Source organism: Schistocerca piceifrons, chromosome 1 (genome assembly GCF_021461385.2).
Source record: "Schistocerca piceifrons isolate TAMUIC-IGC-003096 chromosome 1, iqSchPice1.1, whole genome shotgun sequence".
Classification (NCBI taxonomy): Eukaryota; Metazoa; Arthropoda; class Insecta; order Orthoptera; family Acrididae; genus Schistocerca; species Schistocerca piceifrons.
In genome coordinates, this window is record NC_060138.1 from 846,496,023 (window position 1) to 846,523,302 (window position 27,280).

Below are 27,280 nucleotides of genomic sequence, written 5' to 3' on the forward strand. Positions count from 1 at the left end.
ATGATTACAGAGGCTCAATCATGGGAAAGCAGGTGGCATACTTTGGTTTATTGGTAGAATACTGGAAAAATGCAGTCAGTCTACAAACAGGATAGCTTAAAAAGCACTCATGCGACACTTTCTGGAAAACTGCTCAAGTGTGTGGGACCCGTTCCAAATAGGACTGATAGGGAATACTGAAAGTATAAAGATAAAAGCAGCACGAATTGTCACACATTTGTTTGAATCGTGGGAGAGCGTCAAAGAGATGAACCGGGAGACTCTTTAAGACAGACATAAACTATCCCCAGAAAGGCCTACTTACAAAGATGTAAAAACTGGCTTTAAATGATGACTGTAGGAATATACTATAACACACTACTTATTGCCCACATAGGGGTTGTGAGGACAAGATTAGATTAATTGCAGCACACACAGATGCATTTCAACGTTCATTCATCAGGTGCTCCATAAGTGAATGGAATGGGAAGAAAACTGATAACTGATACAAAGAGACATACCCTCTCCAATGCACTCTGCAGTTGTTTGCACAGTATAGAAGTAGATACAATCTACAAACAAAGCTGCAACCACTGTGCTGCTTTCTACATGGGCATGACAACAATCTGTCAGCATGACAAACTGTGGTCGCGAGAGAGCTCGAACACCCTGTTACTGAACATGCTGCCCAACATGACATGCTTCCTTCCAATGACTGCTTCACAGCCTGTGTCATCTAGTTCCTTCCAACCAACACCAGCTTTTTTAAATTGTGCAGGTGGGAATCTGCTTGGAATATATCCCACATTCCTGTAACCTCCCTTGCCTCAACCTTTGCTAGTCCTTGCCTTTGACCTGCATAATCCCGTTCTTGCTCCCACTCCGGTACTACACAGCCTTCTATTCCACCAATGCACCCACTATTCTACTCCCCCCCACTAACCTTCCAGCTGCATCTAGTGTCCTTACCCTCTCCCTACATGTTCCCAGAAGTAGCACTACCCCTACACCACCCCTACCATGCTATCCTTCCTCCTCCTCCTCCTCCTCAACCTACCATCCCTGTCAGATTGCTTTTCCCATCACACACTGTTGCTGTCTGCAGTCTGGCTACAGTGGGCAGAGACAGTGTGGGTGTGGGTGTGTATGTGGGGGGGGGGGGGGGGGGGGGGGAGGAGGCGTATGCGCTACTTCAGAAGGCCTTTTGGCCAAAAGCTGAAGTATAGCAGTCTTTTCGTTGTGCTTGTCTGTGACGCAGCATCTCTTCTACACACTGAGTAACGATCTATCTTCTCCAAAATATTCTCATCATTCTACCGTGGTGTTTGCATTGTTCAATATTCTTATTGCATACATAAGTAGAATAAATACCTTTTTTACTTCAGCTGCTATGCCCCAGAAGATATGCCGCAGGACAGAACTAAGTTAAGCTAAGTAAAGTGTGCTACCAATCCTGACAGCAGATCACCACAGTGAAAGAGATTTGAGAGTGCAAAGCAGGCAGACCTGAGCGTTATGGTTAGTTTAGCCACAGGCTGGTGCTAACTCAGTTTATTAACCCTGTCAGCTGCGAACCAGCTGTAAGCCTGTTCCATTATTCCTCTAGTTGTGTTAGGGTCTTTTGTCAACATCCTTGTGTCACCAGCAAACAGTTTCTGAGAAGTCTCGCGATGTCCCAGGTAGATCTTATTTGTAGAAGAGGAGCAAGAGAGTCAAGCACCAAACCTTGTAGAGTAATGTTTCCCCACATGGATGTAATCTTATTCCTACTGAAAAATCTGCTACTGTGACCCTCTGTTTTCTATTCTTAAGATATGACTCCATCCATGCAATGGGAAGACACTTAAAGCCGTACTACTTTAGTTTCTCTAGAACAATTTTACAATCTACAAATTAAATGCCTTGGCATCATCACAGAAAATGCCAACAGGATAGCTTTACTGTTTAATTCTACTGTATTTGAGTCTGAGATGATGTATATTGCCTACTGCATTTATGGAAGCAAAACTGAGCTGCTGTTAAGAGATTTATCTCAGAAACATGGACCAGGATTCTGTTGCAAGCTACGTACTCGAAAATTTGAGAAAACATGGTAAGAAGGGAGATCAGTCTACAATTTGGTGTCACTTGCTTGTTTTGACTTTTATATATTGATCCTGCTTGATTTATCAGTTGGTTATGAAGATAACTCATAGGTGGCACTTCCAAATAAACACAGCATTTTAGTACAGTACCTGAGATACCATCGCACCCAGAAGAGTTACAACTTTTTAGTAACCAAACGATCTTTGTGATTACCTAACAGATGAGTTGTAAAAAGTGATGTCTGGTATGGCGTATGCACTGCCTGTCTCAGTAAGTTTCTTGGACTGGTTTTAGATGGATCATTTTTTTTGCCTGCATGTTAGAAAGAACGCCTTGAATTTAGTAACCAAATCGAATAAGAAAAAAATACAGTGTGCTGAAAAAAAGAATCATCTGATTTCATAATACTGAGGATATAAACTTCCAGTAAGTTTGAAGTTACTTGTCGAAACTTAAAGTTTACCTTGGCACCAGCTCTGAGTTGCAAATTCATGAGGCTACCAGTAAGATGTGTCTCTGGCACAACTAGCTTGCTTGTTCATGACCTAATGTTCACCAAGTCAAGGTGGCAATAACATACCTACAAATAAAGAGTTTTGCATTCCCCTTTTCAACAGACAATTCAATTACAACTGTGCAAGGGGATTTTTGTCAAGAGTATGTCAGTGCACCTCCTACAGTGTAAGGGGTATATGGATCTTGCATTGCACTAATGGCCTCCAGGTTGCTTGAGCTCATTAGTTTGTTTTATTATTATTATTATTATTATTATTATTTGAGCATTTGTCAAAGATTGTGTATTTGCCTCCCTTCCTACAATTTTGGGTGAACTGTGACACTGCACAGCAACAGCAGTGAATGCAGTAACTTCAGACATGCTTGAATCAGTAGGGGATGAGTCTGGTTGTCACATGGATGTTTGTCATGGATCCAATACAGGACACATGCAACATTTATGGCAAGTAAATGAAACTTTGACCTTAAATGCACATGTAAAAAGTACCCCAAGATTGTATGTGCTTGCTTGTAAAAGACATCCTTGTAAAATCAGGTGGTTCTTTTGAAAATAACAAATTTGTCATCCTACCAGCATATTTAAGTTAAAATTCACCCCATATTTCTATCTTCATTGAAGTAGAAGAAACTGTCTTGTGAATCTGGGCGAATTTTTTGAAACAATTCATACTTATGGAGAAAATATGAAGATTTACATGTGATGTGATACTGCAGTTGCACCAGCACATTCTTGCTACTGGCACCTGATAACCTCTTAACACTGCTTTAGTTATCAACATTCCTTATGAAACCTGCATTTTTATTAACAGTCTATCTGCTTGCTCTGCAGAACTGAATGTGCTTAAACAGTTGACTGGTCTGTTTTTAAACCACCACCTGATGTTGCAGAGGAGCCTAGGAGGGAGGCATGTTGTGTGATGTTCTGCCCCTGCATTGCCCGAATAATCAGCAGTAAACTGTAGCAGTTTTACAAAAACAGAATTCCGTCATTTACTCCTCCTCCACATCTGCGAGTATGAAACTACACTAGTTTACCAGAAAATGTCTTTACTGCAGGCTACATATGAATTTTTTATTTCATTTATACAATCACAAGAGTTTCTTATCTTTTTAACATGGCATCCTCAGTGTATGTCTTGGAATATTACACAATTCACTATCTGAAAATAATACAGTTCCCTGTTATCCAACAGGGCTTTGACTTAGCTTAAATCTATTGTAACACAAACTGTACTTCCTTAGCAACTTTTCAAAATGGCTACTGATCCACAGCAGGTCTTTCTCGTATTTCAACAACCCTACTAAGCACACACACAACTATTAACATTTTTCTTAACATCTGAATTAATTAAGTCTGTAACAGCATTATAGTCCTTAACTGCCAAACACCCATCCAGACTCTCAGTTTTACGCAACCAGAAATATTACCAACACATTCAACACCTCCGACACGAGAGGAAATCACAAACATAATCAAAAATCTCAAAAACAGGAAAGCATGTGGAGAGGACACAATTACAGCAGAAATGCTCAAGCTTGGGGGAGAAACATCAGTAGAAGCACTACACAAAGAACTTGAACAAGTATGGGAAACCAAGAAAATCCCAGGTCACTGGAAAACTGCCCTAATTCACCCTTTGTTTAAAAAAGGTGACAAAAGGGATGTTAACAACTATCGTGGAATATCGCTTCTCCCAGTCCCATACAAAATTCTATCAAAAGCCCTGCTCAATCGTGTATCACCAATTATAGAGGGGAAAACTTGGAGAATATCAAGCTGGCTTCAGATCAGGAAGATCCTGCACCGAACAAATTTTTAACCTCAAAACAACAATGAACTATTTATCTACAAGGAGCAAGAACTATTTCATAACATTCATTGATTTCAAAAAAGCTTATGACTCAATCGATAGGGACACACTCATCAAAACACTTAGAGAATATGAAATAGATGAAACAACAATCACCATAATCAAAGAAACATTAACAAATACAACATCAAAAGTAAAATTCCAAGGAGAAATTTCACGGCATTTCGAGGTCAAAACCGGCGTCAGACAAGGAGATGCGCTGTCCCCGGTACTCTTCAACTGTGTTCTGGATAAAGTCATAGCAGAATGGAGAAAACTCGCGCAAAAACATGGAGTTGAGAAAGTCCAAATTGGAGGGAAGTGCTACAAAGCCATTGAAACCAACTGTTTTGCCTTCGCTGACGATCTCGCCTGTTTAGCTTACACACAAAAAGACACAATAAAACAAATAGAATTACTTAAAGAAACTGCTGAAAAAGCAGGCTTGCAAATTTCATTTGAAAAGACAGAAATCATTACAAATATCAAAAATACACCAAAGAAAATAACTACGAAATACGGGAAAATACAGGTATCTAAACATTTTAAATATCTTGGTGAACTAATTCAGCCTGTGGCAAAAGGTCATACAGCCTGCAGGGCTAGAATACAAAAACTAGAGACAGCAACTCACTACTGCAGACAAATGTATTCAAAAAAATGTATATCCAAAAACATTAAACTCAGACACTACCAGACTGTCCTTAGACTGCAGATACTATATGCATCAGAAACACTGGCAAATTTTACATACGCAGAACAGATAGAAAATCGTGAAAGAAGAATTGTGAGGACAATTCTTGGACACAGGAAAATAACAGATGATCAAGGCAAGCCTGTATACAGACTAAAAGGCAACAAAGAAGTGTATACGAAGTGCAGCAAAATTACAGACGAAATTAGAAAAAGAAGATGCTCCTTTCATGCTCACATCATGAGGATGAACCCGAATAGGCTTACAAAACAAATATTTTCGTACATCGCAAATCTAAAAAATAAAAATTTATGGTTTATCAACACAGAAAGAGATCTAAAAGAAATGGACATAGATCAGGAAACAATATTTAACAGAAACCTTTTTAGAAAAAAACTGAATTCATTCACGGGTTTCGGTGTGAAAATTAAGAAGACTTGTGGAACTAAATGGTCTGAAGAGAGAAAAGCCACCTACAGCGCAAGAATGAAGGAAGTGTGGACTGAGAGAAAGAAGACTTCCCAGAAGCGCAAGAAATAACTGTTTTCACGGTCTTTAACGGCCAAATTTGTATAATAATAATAATAATAATAATAATAATAATAATAATAATAATAATAATAATAATAATAATAATAATAGTCACTGGTTTCATCCTTTACATTCATTGGCCGAAAAATTTTGGATCTGCTACTTAGTACAAGGTCTACACTGGTGTCCCCATGAGTTAATCTACAACTAACTTTTTTATTTATTAATTTCCAAAAAAGACATTTAAATCAATCGCAGATATTTCAGTCCCACACATGAGTTTTACTTAACTGTGTGGTTATTCCTTTCTATGTTCAAATAACTTACAGGAATGTAGCTGGGTGACATTGTCAATGACATCACCCAGCTGGATTCCCATAAGTTACTGAACTTTGTGTACACGAGGAGAAACTAAGGTCCCACACTGTTACCTCTTCAGATAGGAAATGTATCACTGCTCACAGAGGTTGAGTGAACTTTGCAGCAGTAGAGTAAGATTGCAATGTGCATTGTCATTTTTGTTCAGGGGTTGTGATGAAAATAGTGTTCCGACGTTTGCCGAAGTAGTGCATATATTCTCCTGCCACCAATTGCATCTAGCAATGTGCTTGTTCGTAAAAGGATCCATTACATCTGTCAACAAATATTATTTCTAAGGAACTGCTTTGGCTTCATTTAATGAATGCTCCAAAAACTTCGGATTTTTCTTGGGATCCACTGGACAGTGCTTCACAGTTGCAACCTGACCGGGAATATCATTCTGTAACTGCCAGTCATCAAACGAACATATAGAAATAATGTGGGAACAATGTAAGACTGCAATCCTCAAGGCCGCTGGGGAGGTTTTGGGACATGTAACAGGCTCAAAGGAAGGCAGTTTGGTTTGATAATGAATGTATGAGAAGAACTGAGGAGTGTAACATAGCTCAAATGAAATTATTTCATAGAAGAACTAGAGCAAATCTGAATGAATATAATGAGTAATGCTGTGTAGCTAAGAGGGTTTGCAGAAAGAAGAAAAGAGCACTAGAAAAGAAAAACGTGGAAAAAATTGAACAGCTAGGAGAAGAGAAGCAAGTACGTGAAATGTACCAAAAGATTAAAGAAGGAAAGGCTGGGTTTCAAGGTAGAACAAATATATGTAGAAATAAAGAAGAGGATTTGATAGGGGAGAGTAATAAAATACTCGACAGATGGGCAGAATACTTCCAAGAGTTACTGCTTCCAGAAGTAGAGGGATTAGGACAAGAACAACTGGTGGAAATAACTTATTATGGACCAGAGATCTTAACACCAGAACCCACACTGGGGGGAAGCGATCAAGCCATCAAGACCTTAAAAAATAATAGGGCACCTGGAGAAGATCAGATCCAAGCGGAACTGCTCAAATATGGTGAGGAAGCATTGTGGAAAGCAATACATAAAGTAATACTGAACATCTGGCAGGAGGAGAGCATGCCAATGGAGTGGAAAACTGTTACTGTGTGTCCCATACATAAAAAAGGAGATAAATTAAACTGCCAGAATTACTGAGGAATGTCCCTGCTGAATACTACATATAAAGTGTTCTCCAAGATCCTAACTAGAAGGCTTACTCCCTATGTGGAAGAGAAAACTGGAGACTACAGGAGTGGCTTTAGAAGAAATAGGTCAACAACTGACCAAATATTCGCACTGCGCATACTACTTGAAAATGTTATGCAGCTTTATATAAATTTTAAACAAGCCTATGATAGCGTCTCAATGCCATCTGACATTGTGGAATGTGATGGAAGAGGCAGGAATACCTAAGAAACTCGTTAAACTTACTATGATGACTTTCAGTGAAACCAACTGTAAGGTAAAAATACAGGGCGAAATCTCCAGAGAAGTGGAAGTGAACAAGGGACTGAGACAGAGTGACAATATCTCCTCACTGCTATTCAACCTCTGCCTAGAAAATGTCTTAAGTCAGATAGAGAGAAATAGGGGAGGAACCATTTTTAATCAGTCACTGCAGTACCTGGTCTACGCAGATGATGTGGCATTACTCGCACAAAACATCACTGTGTTGGCTGAAGCCTATCAACAACTGGAGAGAGCTGCAAGGGAACTTGGCCTGGTAGTCAATGTCGAAAAGACCAAATATATGGCAATGACCAACCAGCAAAACCTACCAAATCTCAGGATAGCTGACAAGGAGTTTGAAAGAGTGAGAGACTTCAAGTACCTTGGACTAACTATCACAGAGACAATGACATCTGCAGCGAGGTGATAGGTAGAATAGCAGCAGGCGACAGATGCTACTTTGTCACACTACCCATACTTACGAGCTCACTTCTATCACGAAAATCTAAAATCCTCATTTACAAAACAATTATAAGACCAGTTGTTATGTATGGTGCTGAGACATGGACCATGATTGCAAATGAGGAAAGGATCCTTAGCATTTGGGAGAGAAAGGTTCTGCGTAAAATATACGGCCCAATACACGATCAAGAAGGCTGGCGCATCCGTACGAATGCAGAATTAGAACAACATTTTGAAGAACCTGACACTGTCACTACCATTAAAATAAGAAGACTGCGATGGGCAGGGCACGTGGTCAGAAAGGAGGAAGACAGAACATTTAAGAAGATTTTTGATGGCAAGGCCGGAAGCAGACGGCAGAAGGGACATCCCAGAAAGAAACGGGTGGACGGAATTCAAGAATGGCAGAGGATGGAGACAGAAAGCCATGAACCAGATAGAATGGCAGGATATTGTGATGTAGGCCAAGGCCCTCCAAGGGCTGTAGGGCCTAGTAGTAGTAGTAGTAGTAGTAGTAGTAGTAGTAGTAACTGCCCGGCAATTGGCGAAACTTTAATGTTTCCGTGGTTTGGAGTCTAATACGAATTTTTTAAGTTCTGAGAAGAATTTCACAGAGAAAGCTTTTGATGACACAGCTTTACTCATTCTATGGGAAGGTTTAAATTTTGCCATGATTCCAAAGTATTTGCCAGTGGCTGATTTTATCAAGATTTTATTACAGTGACTGACAGGTTTGCTTTATGTTCACCAAGAGTTGATCCAGATATTGTTATTTTACCTGCAGACATGGGCAATGCTACTGTTGGTTGCTTACACTCTGATTCAATGTATTGCAGGATTGGTGCTGACACACAATAAGTGTTGAGAGAAAGACAAGTGTTGAGAGAAAGACTAACAGCCTCCAGAAGAAAAGTACCTTATTGCGGGAGACCACTGTGCTGTTCCCCCTAGGTTGTATGGGAGTATAGTGTGTCAAAACACATTGCTAATCTGTTGATCCCTACAGTAGGTCGATTTTTTTTTTTTTTTTTTTTTTTTTTTTTTTTTTTAGGGCGCAAAACTTCTATGGTCATTAGCGCCCAGCCCGTGACGTAGGAAACAGGAAAAAACGAAATTTAAAATCAGCAGCAAGGGGAACAAAGTCATAAAATTTGAGAAACTAAAGGCAGAAGGAATGCTTAAAAATCCACTATAGAAAGGGGTTGGTTGTCCCCAAAAAAAAAAAAAATCAAATGACTGACGTCATTTCACTGTCACTAATAAACTGTAGAACGCGGTCAGCTGAGCGCGTGTCATCTGCTAAAATCAACAATAGATCAGGTGATAGCTGTAGACGGGAGCGTAACGGATTAAAATAGGGGCATTCAATTAAAAGGTGTCTGACCGTCCACAGCTGAGAGCAGTGGGGACAGAGTGGGGGAGGATCACCGCTTAAAAGATGTCGATGGCTAAAAAGACAGTGCCCTATCCGGAGTCTAGCTAAAATTACCTCCTCCCGACGACGCGTTCGGGAGGAAGAGGTCCAAGCGCAAGGAAGGGCTTTCACTTCCCGCAATTTATTATGGGGAAGTGTTGACCAATGCGCATGCCATAAATGAGCAACTTGGCGACATAAACCGCTCCGTAGATCGGTAAACGGAAGAGACTGAATAGCTGGCCGAGGAAGAGAGACTGCAGTCTTGGCCGCTATATCAGCCGCCTCATTCCCATAGATACCAGCGTGTCCCGGGAGCCAGAGGAACGCCACTCAGACGCCCCCCAGGTGGAGCAAGCGCAGACAGTCCTGAATCCGGTGGACCAGAGGGTGCACAGGGTAAAGAGCTTGGAGACTTAGGAGAGAGCTGAGAGAATCTGAGCAGATTACGTACTGTATCCGCTGATGGCGGCGGATGTAGTGGACAGCCTGGAGAACAGCGTAAAGCTCCGCAGTATAAACCGAACACTGGTCGGGAAGCCGAAAGTGATTTGGGGTGTCGCCAACAATATAGGCACTCCCTACACCTAACGATGTTTTCGAGCCGTCGGTGTAAATAAATGTGGCTTCCGTCATTTGTGCACATAGAGCAGCAAATGCCCGACGGTAGACAAGTGTAGGGGTACCATCCTTGGGAAATTGACATAGGTCTCTGAGCAAGTCGATCCGGGGACGTAGCCAAGGCGGTGCTGTACCCCAAGTTGTCAAGAAGGTTTTAGGAAAGCGGAAGGAAAGAGAAGGGAGCAGTTGACGGAAGCGGACTCCCGGGGGTAGTAGGGAGGAGGAGCGGCCTGCATACCCGACATCAAAGGAGGTGTCGAAAAAAAGGTCATGGGCTGGATTAGCAGGCATGGAAGACAGATGGCTAGCATAACGACTCAGAAGGACTGCCCGCCGATTGGACAGCGGAGGTTCAGCAGTCTCAGCATAAAGGCTTTCCACAGGGCTGGTGTAAAAAGCTCCAGACACTAAACGTAATCCACGGTGGTGGATAGAGTCGAGACGCCGAAGAATAGACGGCCGAGCAGAGGAGTAGACTATGCTTCCATAATCCAATTTCGAGCGCACTAAGGCGCGATAGAGGCGGAGAAGGACCACTCGGTCCGCTCCCCAGGAGGTACCATTCAGGACACGGAGGGTGTTAAGGGAACGCAGACAGCGAGCCGAAAGATAGGAAACGTGGGAGGACCAGCACAGTTTTCTGTCAAACATAAGACCCAAGAATTTAGCGACGTCGGAAAACGGAAGGTTGACAGGACCTAGAAGTAAGGAGGGCGGAAGAAACTCCTTACGTCGCCAAAAATTAACACAAACGGTCTTACTGGGTGAGAAACGGAAGCCGGTTTCGATGCTCCACGAGTGGAGGCGATCGAGACATCCTTGAAGACGTCTTTCAAGCAGGCTGGTCCGTTGAGAGCTGTAGTAGATCGCAAAATCGTCCACAAAGAGGGAGCCCGAGACATCAGGAAGGAGACAATCCATAATTGGATTAATGGCGATGGCAAACAGTACAACACTCAGCACAGAGCCCTGGGGTACCCCGTTTTCTTGGGAGAAAGTACGGGAGAGAGTAGTGTTCACCCGCACCCTAAATGTGCGCTCTGCCATAAATTCGCGAAGAAAAAGGGGCAGCCGGCCTCAAAAGCCCCAAGAGAACAGTGTGCGGAGGATGCCTGTCCTCCAACAGGTATCGTATGCTCTCTCCAGATCAAAAAATATTGCTACCGTTTGGCGTTTCCAGAGAAAATTGTTCATGATATAAGTGGAGAGAGCAACAAGATGGTCAACGGCAGAACGATGCTTTCGGAATCCGCATTGGGCTGGTGTTAAAAGACTGCGGGATTCCAGCCACCAAGCTAAACGGTAATTCACCATACGCTCCAAAACCTTACAGACGCTACTCGTGAGAGAAATGGGGCGATAGCTAGAGGGGAGATGTTTGTCCTTTCCAGGTTTCGGAACGGGAACGACAATAGCTTCCCGCCATCGCCTGGGAAAGGTACTGTCGGTCCAAATTCGATTGTAAAGGCGAAGGAGGTAACGCAGGCTATGGGTTGATAAATGCAACAACATTTGGACATGGATACCATCCGGTCCTGGGGCGGAGGAGCGAGAAGAAGAGAGGTCATGTTGGAGTTCCCGCATGGAGAAAACAGTATTGTAGCTTTCGCGATTTTGAGAGGAGAAAGCAAGATGTCGCACTTCCGCTGCACGTTTCTTCGGGAGAAACGCTGGCGGGTAATTTGAAGAGCTCGAAATCTCAGCAAAGTGCTGACCCAATGAGTTAGAAATTGCGACGGGGTCCACTAAGGTATCATGCGCGACAGTGAGCCCAGAGACCGGGGAGAAACTAGGCGCGCCTGAGAACCGTCGAAGCCGACTCCAAACTTCCGAGGAGGGAGTGAAGGTGTTAAATGAGCTAATAAAGAATTTCCAGCTTGCCTTCTTGCTATCGCGGATGACGCGACGGCATCGCGCACGGAGCTGCTTGTATCGGATACAGTTTGCCAAAGTTGGATGGTGACGGAAAATGCGAAGAGCACGTCGCCGCTCACGTATTGCGTCACGGCATGCCTCGTTCCACCAAGGAACTGGGGGGCGCCGGGGCAATTCGGAGGTGCGTGGTATTGAACGTTCCGCAGCTGTGAGAATAACGTCGGTAATATGTGTGACCTCATCGTCGACGCTGGGAAAGCGACGGTCATCGAATGTCGCTAGAGACGAAAAAAGTGTCCAATCGGCTTGGGCAAACTTCCAGCATCGCGAGCGCATATATGGCAGTTGAGGCTGCAGTCTAAGAACACATGGAAAGTGGTCACTCGAGTGTGTATCATCAAGGGCGAACCATTCGAAGCGCCGAGCTAGCGGAACAGTACCGACCGCAAGGTCCAAATGAGATAAATTTGTCGTGGAGGCAGACAAAAATGTGGGGACCCCAGTGTTGAGGCAGACTAGATCCGCTTGGTGGAAGACGTCTAGCAATAGTGAGCCACGTGGACAAGGATGTGGAGATCCCCAAAGCGGGTGGTGGGCATTGAAGTCCCCAACCAGCAAATAGGGGGGGTGGAAGCTGACCAAGAAGATGAAGGAGATCAGCTCGTGCCATTGGTGTGGACGATGGAATGTATACCGTACAAAGAGAGAACGTGTATCCAGAAAGGGAAAGACGGACGGCGACAGCTTGGAAGGAACTGTTTAAGGGGATTTGGTGATAATGGAGAGTATCGTGGAGCAGAATCATGAGTCCTCCATGGGCTGGAGTGCCTTCAACAGAGGGGAGGTCATATTGGACGGACTGAAAATGAGGGAGAACAAGGCGGTCATGGGGACGCAGCTTTGTTTCCTGAAGACAGAAAATGACCGGCGAGTAGGATCGTAAGAGGATCGACAATTCATCCCGATTGGCTCGAATGCCGCGGATATTCCAGTGGATAATGGACATAGGGTGAACAGAAAATGGAGGAACGTGACCAAGGGTGCTGTCAACTCAACGACTGCTCAGAGCTTGCGACCGACAGCATGGAATGGCATTCAGTCGAAGGCAGAAGATCCTGATCCATAGGTTGGTCAGGAGCAGCTCCTGCCACCAACGATCGGCCAGTTGACCGGCCACCAGCAGTGCGCCTCGGCGACACAGAAGACGGCCGAGGGCGATTTCCGCCAGGTGGTGCTGTAGATGGGACACGCCTTGGCGGAGAAGGAGAGGAACTGTGTTTCTTCGTAGCCTTCTTGGAAGTATGATGTTTAGATGAAGGAGAAACAATGGTTGTGAAGTTGCGGTACGTAAAAACTCTTCACGAGAATGCTCTTTTTTCGAAGACTTGGCGTCTGACTTTTGGGCTCGAGATTTAGCAGAACCCGACGAAGGGTGAGCCATTGAGTGGGCAGGCGAAAGTGGTGAGGTTGAACGGGCGATCTTTGCGCTGGCCGATCTGACGACCGTGGTACTAAAGGTGAGGTCGCAAGTCTGCATGGCCGCCTCCTTTGTTGGCCGAGGAGAAGCAAGGACAGTGCTGTATTTTCCTTTCTCAGGCACAGTGGGCTGTCGACTGGCGAGTAACTTTCGAGCAGCAAAGGTCGACACCTTTTCCTTCACTCTTATTTCCTGGATGAGTTTTTCGTCCTTAAAAACGGGGCAATCTCGAGAGGAAGCAGCGTGGTCACCCATACAGTTGATGCAGCGAGGGGATGGAGGTGGACAAGCACCCTCATGGGCATCCTTGCCACACGTAACACATTTGGCCGGATTGGAACAGGACTGGCTGGTGTGATTGAACCGCTGACATCGATAGCAACGCGTAGGGTTTGGGACATAAGGGCGAACGGAAATTATCTCATAGCCTGCTTTGATTTTTGATGGGAGTTGAACTTTGTCAAATGTCAAGAAGACAGTGCGGGTTGGAATGATGTTCGAGTCAACCCTTTTCATAACCCGATGAACAGCTGTGACGCCCTGGTCAGACAGGTAGTGCTGAATTTCTTCGTCAGACAATCCATCGAGGGAGCGTGTATGAACGACTCCACGCGAGGAATTTAAGGTACGGTGCGGTTCCACCCGGACAGGGAAGGTGTGGAGCAGAGAAGTACGCAGCAATTTTTGAGCCTGGAGGGCACTGTGTGTTTCCAACAACAGGGTGCCATTCCGTAATCTGGAACAAGGCTTTACAGGACCCGCAATTGCGTCGACACCTTTCTGAATAATGAAAGGGTTGACCGTGGAAAAGTCGTGACCTTCGTCAGACCGAGAAACAACAAGGAACTGTGGCAACGATGGAAGAACCGTCTGCGGCTGAGACTCAGTGAACTTACGCTTATGAGCAGACATAGTGGAAGGTGAGGAAACCATTGCGGAAGAATCCCCCATGATTACCGGCGTCTCCGATGGCGCGCTCCTTCCTTGTGGGGGCTCTCACCGAGGGCACACCCGCCTTAGGTGATTGTTCACACCTCAGGTCACACCTCCCGACAAACGGACCGAGGGACCAATCGGCACCTTCGGAAGGTATCAGCTCGGGTAATCACCCCTCCCTGGGCCTGGCCGTTACCAGGGGGTACGTACGTGTCCTACCTGTCTACCCGGGGCGGGGAATTACGCGTTACCCCGTCACCGGCTACGCATGGAAGTGCGTGGGTCGGCCTTCAGACACGCACAGGGAGGAAGAAAGAGACAGGGAAAGGAAAGAAGAGAGGTCTCAAACGCCGCAGCGGAGAAAAGGGTAAAGAGAAGAGGTAAAGAGAAGAGGTAAGGAAAAGAGAAGGACGAAGAAAGATGAAGACATACAAGCAAGGAAGGCGAAGAGTGCAGTACATTTACAAGCGTCCGTCTCCGGATGTAGGCACAAACCATACTCCCATAGGGGGAGAAAGGGAAGGAAAGATCCAGAGGTGAGGGGGGGGGGGGGGGGCGAAGATGGGGGATGGGGGAGGATACGGAAAGGGGGGGTATGCAGCCCGGAAAAGAAGGAAGGCCACATTAGCTCGGGGTCCCGTGCTCGCTACACACGTATCCACAAAAGAGTTGTGGATCCCCTGGGGGGAGTAGGTCGATGTGAGCACCACATTAAGGACTAGGCTGATTTCTTATGTCACAGGGAATGCATGTGAATGACTATTCTGGTAAGTTTTGATGCAGTCTCTCTCTTCACTCGTGTTTGTTATGGTTACTTGAATTTAGGTTTGATGCTGAATTAACGAACCTATTTCAACATGTGTTGACTTCCACTTACTTTTTATTCAATGACCAGTACTACAAGCAGACAAATGGAGCTGTGATGGGGAGCCTGTTGTCACATGTTATTGCCCCATTCATAAATGGAAGATTTCGAGGAACATGTTTTGGAGTTGGCAACTTCACAACCTGCATGTTTGCTCAGGTATGTAGATGATACTTTTGTTGTTTGGCCTCATGGCAGTGACAATTTAATGACTTAAGAAAGCCAGATTCAAATGATACAAATATTCATTTCACAATGGAGGTGGAAATGGATGGCTGTTTTCCTTTTCTTGATGTGTTGGTCAGGAGGAAGGTGGATGGTACGCTGAATCATGCTGTGTGCATGAAGCCTACTCACACTGATTTGTATCTGCAGGCTGACAGTTGTCACCATCCGGATCAATGTGAAGGGGTACTTCACATCTTGGTTCACAGGGGCCATGTCATCTCCGACAGAGTGTCAGCTGAATTACTTCAGCTCAAAGCTACCTTTCATCAGAGTGAGACAGATTAGATGTGCATTGCTCTAGGACCAACTGCGCGCCAATGATGATAATACCAAGGTGGTACCAAAATCTACAGCCTTTTAGCCTTATGCAAAGAGCATTTTGAACAGGATTGTTTGTATATTGCGGAAATATGATGTAAAGTGTGTTTCTCGAGCAGATCAAGATCAGGGTCCTATTAGGTTCTGCAAAGGAAGATCTTGGTTTGCATAAGGCAGGTGTCTACCATATTCCTTGCAGTTGTGGCATGTCATATACTGGTCGAACTATCAAGACTGGAGGACCGACATATGGAGCATAACCAGCACACAAGCTTACAACACCTGGGCAAATCTGCCATTGCAGAGCATTGTCTAGCACTGGTCATCCTATGGTATACAATAACACTGAGATTCTGGCATGTGTTTCCAGCTATGGGGATAGTATTATTAAGGAAGCTGCTGAAATTAAATTAGTAAGTAACCTTATAAATAGAGGCAGTGGTTTTTGTTTGAATTCTGCTCTCTCACCTGTCAAAAAAACAGAGACAGAGGAACAGACCTTATGCTACCTCACCTGGTGATTATAAATTTCACTATCGATAACTTCTGACATCAGTTATCTTTGGTTTGTGATGGCACTATTGTGCACTATTGCACTGAAAAACTTGTCTAAACAAGTATATTTATGGCCAATCTGGGTGCACTTTTCTCATTAACAAAAAAAGTAAAAAAGGTACTATTTACCCGTGTGTGTGTGTGTGTGTGTGTGTGTGTGTGGAGTTTCTTCTGTGAAAACTGATGTTTTAAATTCACTTGTACAGTGCTTACTTGCTGCAGTTTTGCCTTGAAAATGGCAGGGTGTGCTCCTGTTGAAATATCAGCAGCTGTCAACATTGCCACCCGGCTGCAGTCCCGTAAGTTATTTGAACATCATATTCACCAGGAGAAACTCAGGTTTCACACATTCCATTCTGTAGTCGACAAACAGATGTCTCTCTCTGTATCTGTGTGGATATCAACCTCAGCTACTATGGGAGAACCTCACTGACAAGGCAGAGACATAGGTCTTTGGCAAACCTGAAGAGGTAGTGTGTTCTAGATGATATTTTATGGACATGTTAGAGATAGCTCATGCTAATAAAATGTAATGTGCTTCTAGCATGTAGCAAGTTTACTTGGCATTCAAAATGTTGGAAGAGGGTGGTTGGAACTATTTTCATTTTCTGCTGGAACTTTACACTTAATATGTGATGGTATGATCAGCAAATACAAAGACAGGTAATCAGGAATAGAGCAATAAAAACATGGAAGTCACAACTAAAAATAAATGAATAAAAAAGAAAAACAAATACAAAAAACGTATATGCAAAAGTGGAATGGGAAACAGTGAAAGTTAATGGAAAAATGGGTAAATAGTACCTTTTTTACTTTTTTTGTTAATGAGAAAAGTGCACCCAGATTGGCCATAAATATACATGTTTAGACAAGTTTTTCAGTTTTTCTATGGTCTATTACAGTTTTCATTCTACTTGTATGTTTTAATTAATATTTTTCAGAGTAAAAATACAAATATAGCACTTGTTATTGACACCATCACTATGTTTTTTTATGTGGAAACATTAAAGACAACTTACCACTTCTTGAAGTCGGTACAATGACATCATTTGTTGTTGTTTTTGTCAAAGATATTAGGTCATTTGTGTCCAAGTATGCCAACAGCTGTTTTGCAAATTCTATTTCTTTAGCGGTTAACATTTCAACCACCTACAAAAAGAAGAAAACAAAACATAAACATTGACTCAGAACCCAATGAACTTATTTGAATGGCAGAAGATTAGGGTTTAATATTCCATTAACAACAAATTCTTTACAGATGGAACAAAATCACAAGTTTGGGATGGCAGGGGAACAGTAACAGCTGTGTCTTCCTCACCTATTAATCTTCCTATAGAAATTTTGGGAAACCACAGAAATTCTCAATCCACACTAGCTTGGTATGAATTATTTGGCTTGTTATATTACTTATTACAATTGTGTTCAAGCCTTACACAAGTAGTGGATGAATGTGCATCATTTGTGAGCACAGCCTAGTTGCACACTTTGCAGGGTGAGGAGCTTTGGTGGTACTTGAAAAAGGTGACAAAATATTTTAGAAAGGTGGTCAAAAAGTGTCATCATTTCAAGAAGCAGATATGGCATAAATGAATTGTTTATATTCTTGATAATTCCCAAACCAAAAAGACTGGTTAAGGCCATAATAAATTTCTCTATTATTATTATCATCATCATCATCATCATCATCATCGTCATCCTGGATGGGGTATGGCCATTTTTCTCCTTCATACAAACTTATTAATACATGCAGGTCTGTTGGTAATTTGATATTGAAAATTCGATATTGGTAGTTCACAAACAAAATTTACATCACATTTTTACAACTAATGATATTCTACACTCCAATTCTCTGTCTGGGGACTGGGTGTTTGTGTCATCCTAATCATTTCATTATCATTCACGAAAAAGTGGCGAGATTGGACTGTGTTCAGATTGGGAATGTGTACGGGTGCTGATGACTGCGCAGTTGAGTGCCCCACAAACCAACCAACCAACCACCACCACCACCACCACCACCACCTATAAAACTCGAAAAAGATCTACAAAACATTTCTGGATTACTGTTTCCCGGGGAATCTTAAAATAAAATGATGTTCTCATACTAGATTTCTTTCCTTATGATTTTTCTGAATGGTTTCCACCTCCCTTTGTTTCACTCTTTCCTCTGCCTTGATGATTTGTGCACCTCAGCTGATTCTGCTGTCTTTAAATTATTTTTTTTCAAGTGCTTTGATCAATTTAGCTGAAGCTTGAGAGAAATCCTTCTTGCACCTACTTATACTGTTGGTGTTCTCAGAGTTGATTGTTTTTTTCATATTATTCATCTTTTTAATCTCTTCAAGATGCCTTTGCTTTTGTTCCTATTTTTGCTTTTCTTCTAATTCAAGGTTTTTTTCCCCACATTCTTCCTTATAAGCATATAAGTTGCATGTGTTTGCTATCCACACCTAATGAGCTGTGAGTTAGTAAGTGCAAAAAGAAAATGGGGGTATTATCCCAAAATAGTCAAAACACAGTTTAAAAATATTTTTGGTCATTGCTGCCTTATCTTCCCCTACTGTGGGACATACAGAGAAGATATTCCATTTGAAATTCTGAAACACTTGGGTAACTCTATGGAAAAAAAAGAGTCTCTTTCTGAAATGTATTGCTGCCAGTAATTCTCAGTACCTTTATCTCCTAAAGCTGGGTCATCTTTTTCAAATAAGTAATCTTGCTGGACATCAAACAGCATCATTTTTGCAACATTTAACACAACAGTGCAGCTTCTGCTCTTTATTCTTTCTTCAGTATCTAAAAAAAGCTCAAAACTTTTCAGTGGTGTACTTATAAGCATGCCCTTCCCATTACACATTTGCAAGCTGTGTTGTAACGTTGGACATTCTTTAAAAACCACAGCTTCTCATCTTCTTCCAGTTTACTAAGTGCTTCAGTTACTTACCCGCTAACAACTAGATGTTCAAATGTTCAAGAGGAAGCAGATTATCCAATGTAAAGAGCTCATTATCAAGAACTTCAGAAATAAAATTTTTCTCGAAGTATTGTGTTGTTGTTGTTGTTACTGTTACTGCATCTGAAGTGCACTCAACATTGCGGTCATCAGCACCCGTACGTGAGAGGAATGGGGCTATAGCACACAAAATGAGGATAGCCTAAAATGCAACGTAAGACACACACATTTCCTTGTACCTTATTTGCATGAACATACACGACTCCTCTGAATGGTACAATGCAGGAAGTGAGTCAAGGCAGACCATTACAAACAATTATATCTGATTTGGACAGTCACCAAGATGCAAGTCCAGAAAAATAAGACTGGCAGATCATAAAAATAGTAACTAGATGAGCCAATCGTTGTCTAACATATTAAAAGTGTCAACCTAGGAGCTTAAGTAGAAGTGTAGACAAAAGACAAAATTGTAAAATATGTGCCATATTCAGTTCATCACCACCTAGAATTGAGGGCAGGTCTGTCAGCTTGAACCTTCTCGTCATTACATAAATTACAGTTGGTTCAAATGTGGCGAACCATAATCAGCACACTACATGCATCACAAAAACAGGCAGTTCTTCATGTCTAAAAAAGCCATGGGTCAGGGGGCTGTGTCCTATACGAAGTCACATTAAACAGACTTCATCAATTCTAACTGGCCAAGAAGAACTGGACTGTCTACAGCACACTAAGTAGGTCAGAACATATGAAGAATTTGGATCAAGATTCACATTTCATCGGATTGTTTGATGTAAAAGATAGTATGCACACAAGGCAGATGGAACCTAAAGACAGGCAGGAAAAATGACAGAACAACTGACAGCGTCTCCCTCTTTGGACCCATCTTTGCAAACCACATTAGAGTTCTGGTACTCATTTAAAACAGTAATAAATTTATTCTTAAAAACATAGTCTGGAGTTAACATTTTGTTGCACTCTGTCAAATCTAAATTTATTCATTCTAGGTTTCAGTAACAACCAGGGCAGGGCAGGGCAGAGCAGAGCTTTGCAACCCCCCCCCCCCCCCTTCCCCTCCGTATGTTTGACAGACAAACTCCCTGATCCAATAAAAGTTCCTTTCCCTGTATACCGATCAATTATGGCCTTGTGGATGTGGCAATAGGGTCATTCTAAGGATTTGCAGATATTAATAGCTGCAGGGAAAGCCAGCGAAATCAGAAACGACTGGAGCTTGAGTGCCTGTTTAGTCACAAGGAACTGCCACTGAGCAGCCAATAGTGGCTCCCCTGTCTCTGCACAAAAGCTCGATATAGGGCTCATCCTATAGGCCAATCTGACGCTCTCGTGGTGTACAGAGTACATTATCTTTTAATATGTTGGTCATGACAAGCCATAATAAAGATGTGATCACACGAAACCCTTACAGAACTGCTGCAAGCAGGATCTATATGCACCCCAGTTCTTCCCACTCAAGCACTACATAGTATCCAGCACTTTCAGGCCTCGTGTTTTCAGCTCCTTGAGATGTGGCAGCCAAGTCAGTTTGCTATCAAATAAGATACCTAAAAATCACACTGTCTCCTTAAAATGTAAAAAGTATACCACAGCCTTAGTTCCAGAGGTGTAAAAAGAGAATGTGTGCTTTGTTTTGCTTTAGGACGCAAAAAACAACTGAGGTCATACACGCCCAAGACAAAACTTTGGAACATGAAGGCAGAAAGGAATTAAATGACATTAGAGAAGACAGCTAAAAACAGGGACATGGAGAAATGGCTAAAAAAAAGACACCATACAGAAATGGAGGCCCAAAGCTAAAAATTAAATGGCCTTTGCCATATTGCTTTGGCAGATAAACAGTAAAACGCGATCAACTGCCCGTGCGTCATTTGCTAAAACGGCCGATAACTCAGACGGCAAACGGTTAAAAAGTGGTGGACAGTTAAAACTTGGGCACAATACGTACAAAGTGGTGGGGTACTACCACTTATCAAATGATGATGACTAAAAAGGCAGTGCCCAATACATAGCCTAGTTAAAATGACCACCTCCTGGCAGGAGGGCCGAGAGGAGAACATCAAAGCCGCTGGGAGAGGCTTAATAAGCCGGAGCTTGTTCCCAAGAAGGGAGGACCATTGGTGGTGCCAAAGGGATACCATCTCTTGACAGACGGCAACACAGAAATCTCAGAAGGAGTATAGGAACAAGTGGGCTTAGGTATGAGGACTGCGGCCTGGGCAGCAGTGTCAGCAGCCTCATTTCCTGGCAGACCAGCATGACCAGGAACCCACATGAACATCACTGTGACTCTACCAAGAGTGAGCAAGTGACTGGACCCACTGCACTAAGGGATGGGACAGCTGAAAAGTCTGTGTCACCGGATGTACTCTGTGGCCTGATACAGGGCGAAGAGTTCGACTGTAAATACCAGCAATGTGCTGGAAATCGATATTGAAAGACACAGTCACCAATGATGAAGGTACACCCGACTCCATGCTCAGTTGAGTACCATCAGTGTTCTCAAAGATACTATTGTGAATTTCCATGCGAAGATTGAGAAACTGAAGGCAATAGAGTGAGGCTGGAGTAGTGTCCTCAGGAAGCGAATGAAGGACAAGGTTAACATGGGTCGCTTGACGAAGCCAAAGTGGTGAAGGATTCACACCCACTGGGAAAGTTGCCGGTAGTGTGGAGTTAAGCCGCCATAGCAAGTGCTGAACGCGGACTCCAAGAGGTAACAGAGAAGAGGGACGTGCCCCATACTGGCGATCAAGAAGGATTGGGTGGCCACGCATGATAGACAAATGGCGTGCATACCTGCTGAGGAGAGAGTCACGGCAGTGGTAGTTCAGCAGCTTCAGCATGCAGACTCTCAACTGGGCTAGTGTAAAAGGCACCAGTGGCCAAACAGATGCCACGATGGTGGATAGTATTGAGATGGTGTAAGAGGGATGGGCGTGCAGAGACACAAACAAAGCACCCATAGCCGAGTTTCGAACAGACAAGGGACCGCTACAAACGGAGGAGGGGGTTCGATCTGCACTCCAGGAAGTACCATTGAGGAACATGTACAACACTAAGGAACTGCTTACAGCGCGCTGCCAGGTAAGACACATGGGAGGACCAGGAGTGTTTCCTATCAAGCACAAGTTGAGGAATTTCATAGTTTCAAAGGATGGAAGGGCAACAGGACCAAGATGTAAAGATAGTGGGAGAAACCAACTGCACCATCAGAAATTCATACAGGCAGTTTGTCAGTAGAAAAATGACGCCCACTGTCTATGCTCCAAGAGTAAAGACGATAAAGACATCACTGAAGATGACACTCAGTGAGACAGGTCCATGGAGAACTGCAATAGATGGCAAAATCATCAACAAAAAGGGAGACGGAGATGCCCGGCAGGAGACAGGCCATTATAGGCTTAATGGCAATAGCAAAGAGGACGACGCTCAGGATGGAACCCTGAGGCACACTGTTTTCCTGGATAAAACTGTCCAACAAGGCAGAAGCCACACACACCTTGAAAACTTGGTCTTTTAAAAATTCCTGAAGGAAACAGTGCAGGCAGCCACGGAAGCCCCGCGTGTAAAGAGTACGGAGGATACTATTTCTCCAGCAAGTGTCATAGCCCTTCTCCAAATCGAAAAACATGGCCACAGTCTGGGATTTCTGCAGAAAACCATTCATGACATGGGTGGACCAAGTAATGAGATGGTCAACTGCAGTATGCCGTGCTTGAAATCCACATTGCGCATTCGTTAGTAAATTGCGCGACTTGAGCCACCATACCAGCCAGGCATGAATCGTACATTCCACCACCTTGCAAACACAGCTGGTGAGAGAGATGGGGTAGTAGCTAAAAGGAAGGTTTGTGTCCTTACCATGCTTAGGTATGGGTATGACGGCGGCTTCACGTCAAAGTCTGGGAAATGTGTCCTCTGCCCAGATGTGATTGTATGTGTTAAGCAGAAAGTGCTTGCCCGCAAGAGAAAGGTACTGCAACATCTAAATGTGGACAGCATCTGGCTCTGGGGCGGAGGATCAGGATGAACTGAGAGAATGATCTAGCTCCCTCATAGTAAAGGCGGCATTGTAGCACTCACGATTCTGAAAAGCTTTTTTGCTATCCCGAAGAAAACAGCGACACTTTGCACGCATCTGTTCATAATGAATGCAGTTAAAAAAGTGGAGAGCATGTCCCCGTGCACAAATTGCATCGCAGCACGCATCAGTCCACCAAGGGACTGGGACACGGTGTTGTAAAGAGGAAGTGTGAGGAATGGAATGTTCCGCAGCAGTAAGGATAACATTTGTGAGATATTAGACCTGGTCATCACAACTGGTGAAATCTTGTGCTTTAAAGGCCGCCAGGGAGGAGTAAATCCATCAGTCACCCTTAGTGAACTCCCATTTGGGTCTGGATGTAGGTGGAGCAGGACACAGCAAACGGATAGCACATTGGCAATGGTCGCTCGAGTAGGTGTCAGAAACAAGCTGAGCAGTACAGAAGGAGAGGTCCTACTGAGAATAGGTGTGCGAGGAGTCAGAAAGGAAAATGGGTGCTCCAGTGTTAAGGTAGAAGAGGTTAAGTTCATTAACACTATGCTGTCCGGCAACACCACAGTGGTGTCGTGCATGAAACAGCGGTCAACGGCTGGCGACACCACAGTGCATACTATCACTCAGTGGCCCGTGACAGCACTTTATCTTTTGCATTCTGTTGGTGTTTTGTTTAGGTAACAATAAGTTACACACGTCAACAAGTATGTGTCCTTTCATCACGGGAGACGATAAGATTATTTACAATGAATGCGCGGACGTCTTGTCTGACGTTTCAAACGACTTGACCGAGTGGAAAGAAGACACATGATATAAAAAAAAAATGAAAGTGAAGCAGAATTGTCGGAAGATAGTGAAGTACGTCCAAGAAGTATTCGGCGAACACTATGGTTGCCAACTGATTCGGATGAATCAGAAGAAGGTGACAGTACACAGCGGTCAGACTGATTTACCGAGGACCAATAATAAATTTGAAGGATTTCCTGGTCCAAACATATTTCCCGAAGATAAACAGAGCATCAAGGATATCGTAGAATTGTATATTAGGAACGATCTATTTGAATATATTAGCAACGAAACCAACAAGTACTACAGTCAAAATTGCAACAGAAGAAACTGGATTTAAAAAATGCCAAATTTGTCGACGATATGGGACCCGAACTTAAAAAATGGTTTGGACTTAGAAAATGGTTTGGCTTTGCAAAACAATGTCCCGCAACCGATTCAGACAAATATTATAATTGCTTTTCAAAGTGCAAATCGTAATTGATTATTTTTCCAAAACGGTTAAAGAAATGTTTAATCCAAGACAAAACATCTCAATTGATGAAAGAATGAAACTGTGGCATGTACAGTTAAATTTTAAAGTTTACAATCTGTCGAAAATTATGAAATATGGCATACTCATTCGGATGCTGTGTGATTCGAGTAAGGGATACATCTCCTCATTCAAGATATATAGCGGCGCTGGACAGCCTTTAGCAAAAACAGTTATGGAACTATTGACACCTTCTTATAGAAAGTGGCATCACTTTTACATGGATGATTATTATAACAGTGTAGAACTTGCAGAGAAGTTACTTGAAAAGAAAATTCGAGTTTGTGGAACGATACGGCAAAGTATAGGATTTCCAGAAAAATTAAAGTGCGAAAAAGTCAATGTGTTTGAAGCTGGTCATCAACAGAAAGGTGAAGTACTCGCACAGGTATGGCGGGCTTTGAAAACTAAAACGATACGAATTATCTCTACAACACATAATGCCACTTTGACTGACACTCAAAGAAAATGTAGAAAAACCAATCACACAATAAAAAAAAACATGAAAGTTTATTAGATTACAAAAAATACATGAAAGGAGTGGATCGAGCAGACCAATATTTGAATTATCACCCCATATACAGAAAAACTATAAAATCGTCAAAAAAAAAAAAGGTTCGCATGTGCCTCTTTAATGGCGCATTATTTTATGCATTCCATACATGGCAATATTTCAATACAGACCACAAGAGTCTCTGATTTCACGATTTTTTATAGAAAGTGTCCGATTCATGGATAAAATGCTACCTTGACATTGGGCGATTTTACAACCTCAGAGCTGAATTGGAGGTCGGATGTCTGCATGACCACGTCTTTCATGGAGCGCGAGGGGTAACAAGAACAGAACTATAGGTACCAGAGGGGGGAACAGAGGAGGCGGCAGGGCTGCCATTGCAGTTGATACAGTGGGGAGAAGAAGGCGGACAACCACCCTCAGGAGCATCTCTACCACAGGTTACACATTTGGCTGGATGTCACCAAGATGTTCTAGTGTGGTTGAAATAATGACACTGGTAGCAACGCATCGGGTTTGGAATGTATGGCTGGACTGCGATAATTTCATAGCCTGCTTTGATCATGGACATTAACACCACTCTATCCAAGGTGAGAAAAAGTGCGGGTGGGCACCAAAGAGGAACCTACCTTTATCATTACCCATTGGACGGCAATGACACCTTGATCAGAGAGGTAAGATTGGATTTCGGCCTCAGTTAGATCGTCGAGCAGCCGGGTGGAAATTACACCACGGGAAGCAAAGTACCATTCTGTAAATGAGAGCAGGATTTCAAAGGGCCAGCAATTGCATCAACACCTATCTGGATAATAAACGAATTTACCATGGCGAAGGACTGACCGTCTCTGGTATGTGAGACCACAAGGAACCATGGTGCAGTGGTAAGAGTCTTTGAATCGTCAGCCCCACTATGTTTACATTTCACAGACATTGATTGTGATGATGATTGACTCATTTTGAGAAAACCCCCCATGACTGATAGAGTCTCCGATGGCACTCTCCTTCCAACTGGGCATACCTGCCTTAGGTGACTGTTCACACCTCAGGTCACATCCCCTGAACACCTGACAAGGGACCTATCGGCAATTTGGAAAGGTTGCAGTTCAGGCAATCATTATTTGCTGGGCCTGGCCTGCACCAAGGGGTACATGCAAACCCTACCTGTCGACCCGGAGCTGAGAATTACACGTTACTCAGTCACCTGTTACACATCAGACGTATGAACCGGCTTTTAGAAGCGCAGAGTGAGGAAGAAGAAAAATGAGGAACGTCAAACACCGAAGTGGAGGAATGAGACGAGAAGGGAAACAGAGAATGGAAAAGGGAGCGAAAAACAATGGTGAGACTGTTCTTACATTATCGACGGACAATGCAGACCATTACCAATAACACCCCAGACATGTTCCCCAAGGAAGAGTAAAAGGAATAACAAGAGGATAGACAAAAAGCACGGAAGTGAAAAAATGCTGCAAATGCTGGGGCCCCGTGGTAGCCAAGCACGAGCCCATCAAAGAGTGGCGAGCCCCCTGGGGGTGTAAAAAGAGAATGATCACGATTAAAATCAGTACATACTGTTTTCTTTGGGGAGAAGTTAAAACCTGTACGAGCAGACCAGTCTTCCATTTGCTTAAGTGTCAACTATAACCGACAAGAGGAAGATATGGAACTAGAAGTGGAACACAAAATAGAAAAATCATCCACAAACAATGAGCACTGCACAGGAATCCCCACTGCAGACGATATGCCACTGATGACAACTGCGAACAAAGTCACACTTAAAATGCTCCCCTGTAGGATACCATGAATTCGAGAAAGGACTGCAGGAAAATGGGGACGTGGCTACAAAAGCCCCATTCGTATAGCTGACAAAGTATATTGTGTCTCCACATAGTGTCACATGCCTTTTCAATGTGAAAAAAAGATGAACATTAAATGCTGTTTCTGTAGGAAAGCCTCCCATATAGCGGCCTCCAGTAGGGTGAGGTCATCAAGAGTGGAACGATATCTTCTAAAGCCACACTGGAAATGACTGAGGAGATTTTGAGATTCCAGTCCAGACTAGGTGAGAACTGATCATCCATTCTTTCCTACACAGCTGGGAAGAGTGACACTCCGACAGCTGACTGGGAGGGTGCGGTGCTTCCCTGGTTTAAGAATGGGGACTTATTGACTCCCTCCAAGGGGCAGGATATACCCCATCTCTCC

At 43.4% G+C, this 27,280-nt stretch overlaps 1 protein-coding gene across 1 annotated transcript in view; it reads right to left on the reverse strand.

Moving 5' to 3' along the window:
- The window catches only part of LOC124715517, a 74,617-nt gene that overhangs the window by 36,788 nt on the left and 10,549 nt on the right, over positions 1-27,280 (reverse strand). The window contains exon 2 of the mRNA XM_047243103.1: positions 17,253-17,382. Coding sequence (XP_047099059.1) covers positions 17,253-17,373 — 121 coding nt within the window. The 5' untranslated portion in view covers positions 17,374-17,382. The remainder of the gene's footprint in view (positions 1-17,252; positions 17,383-27,280) is intronic.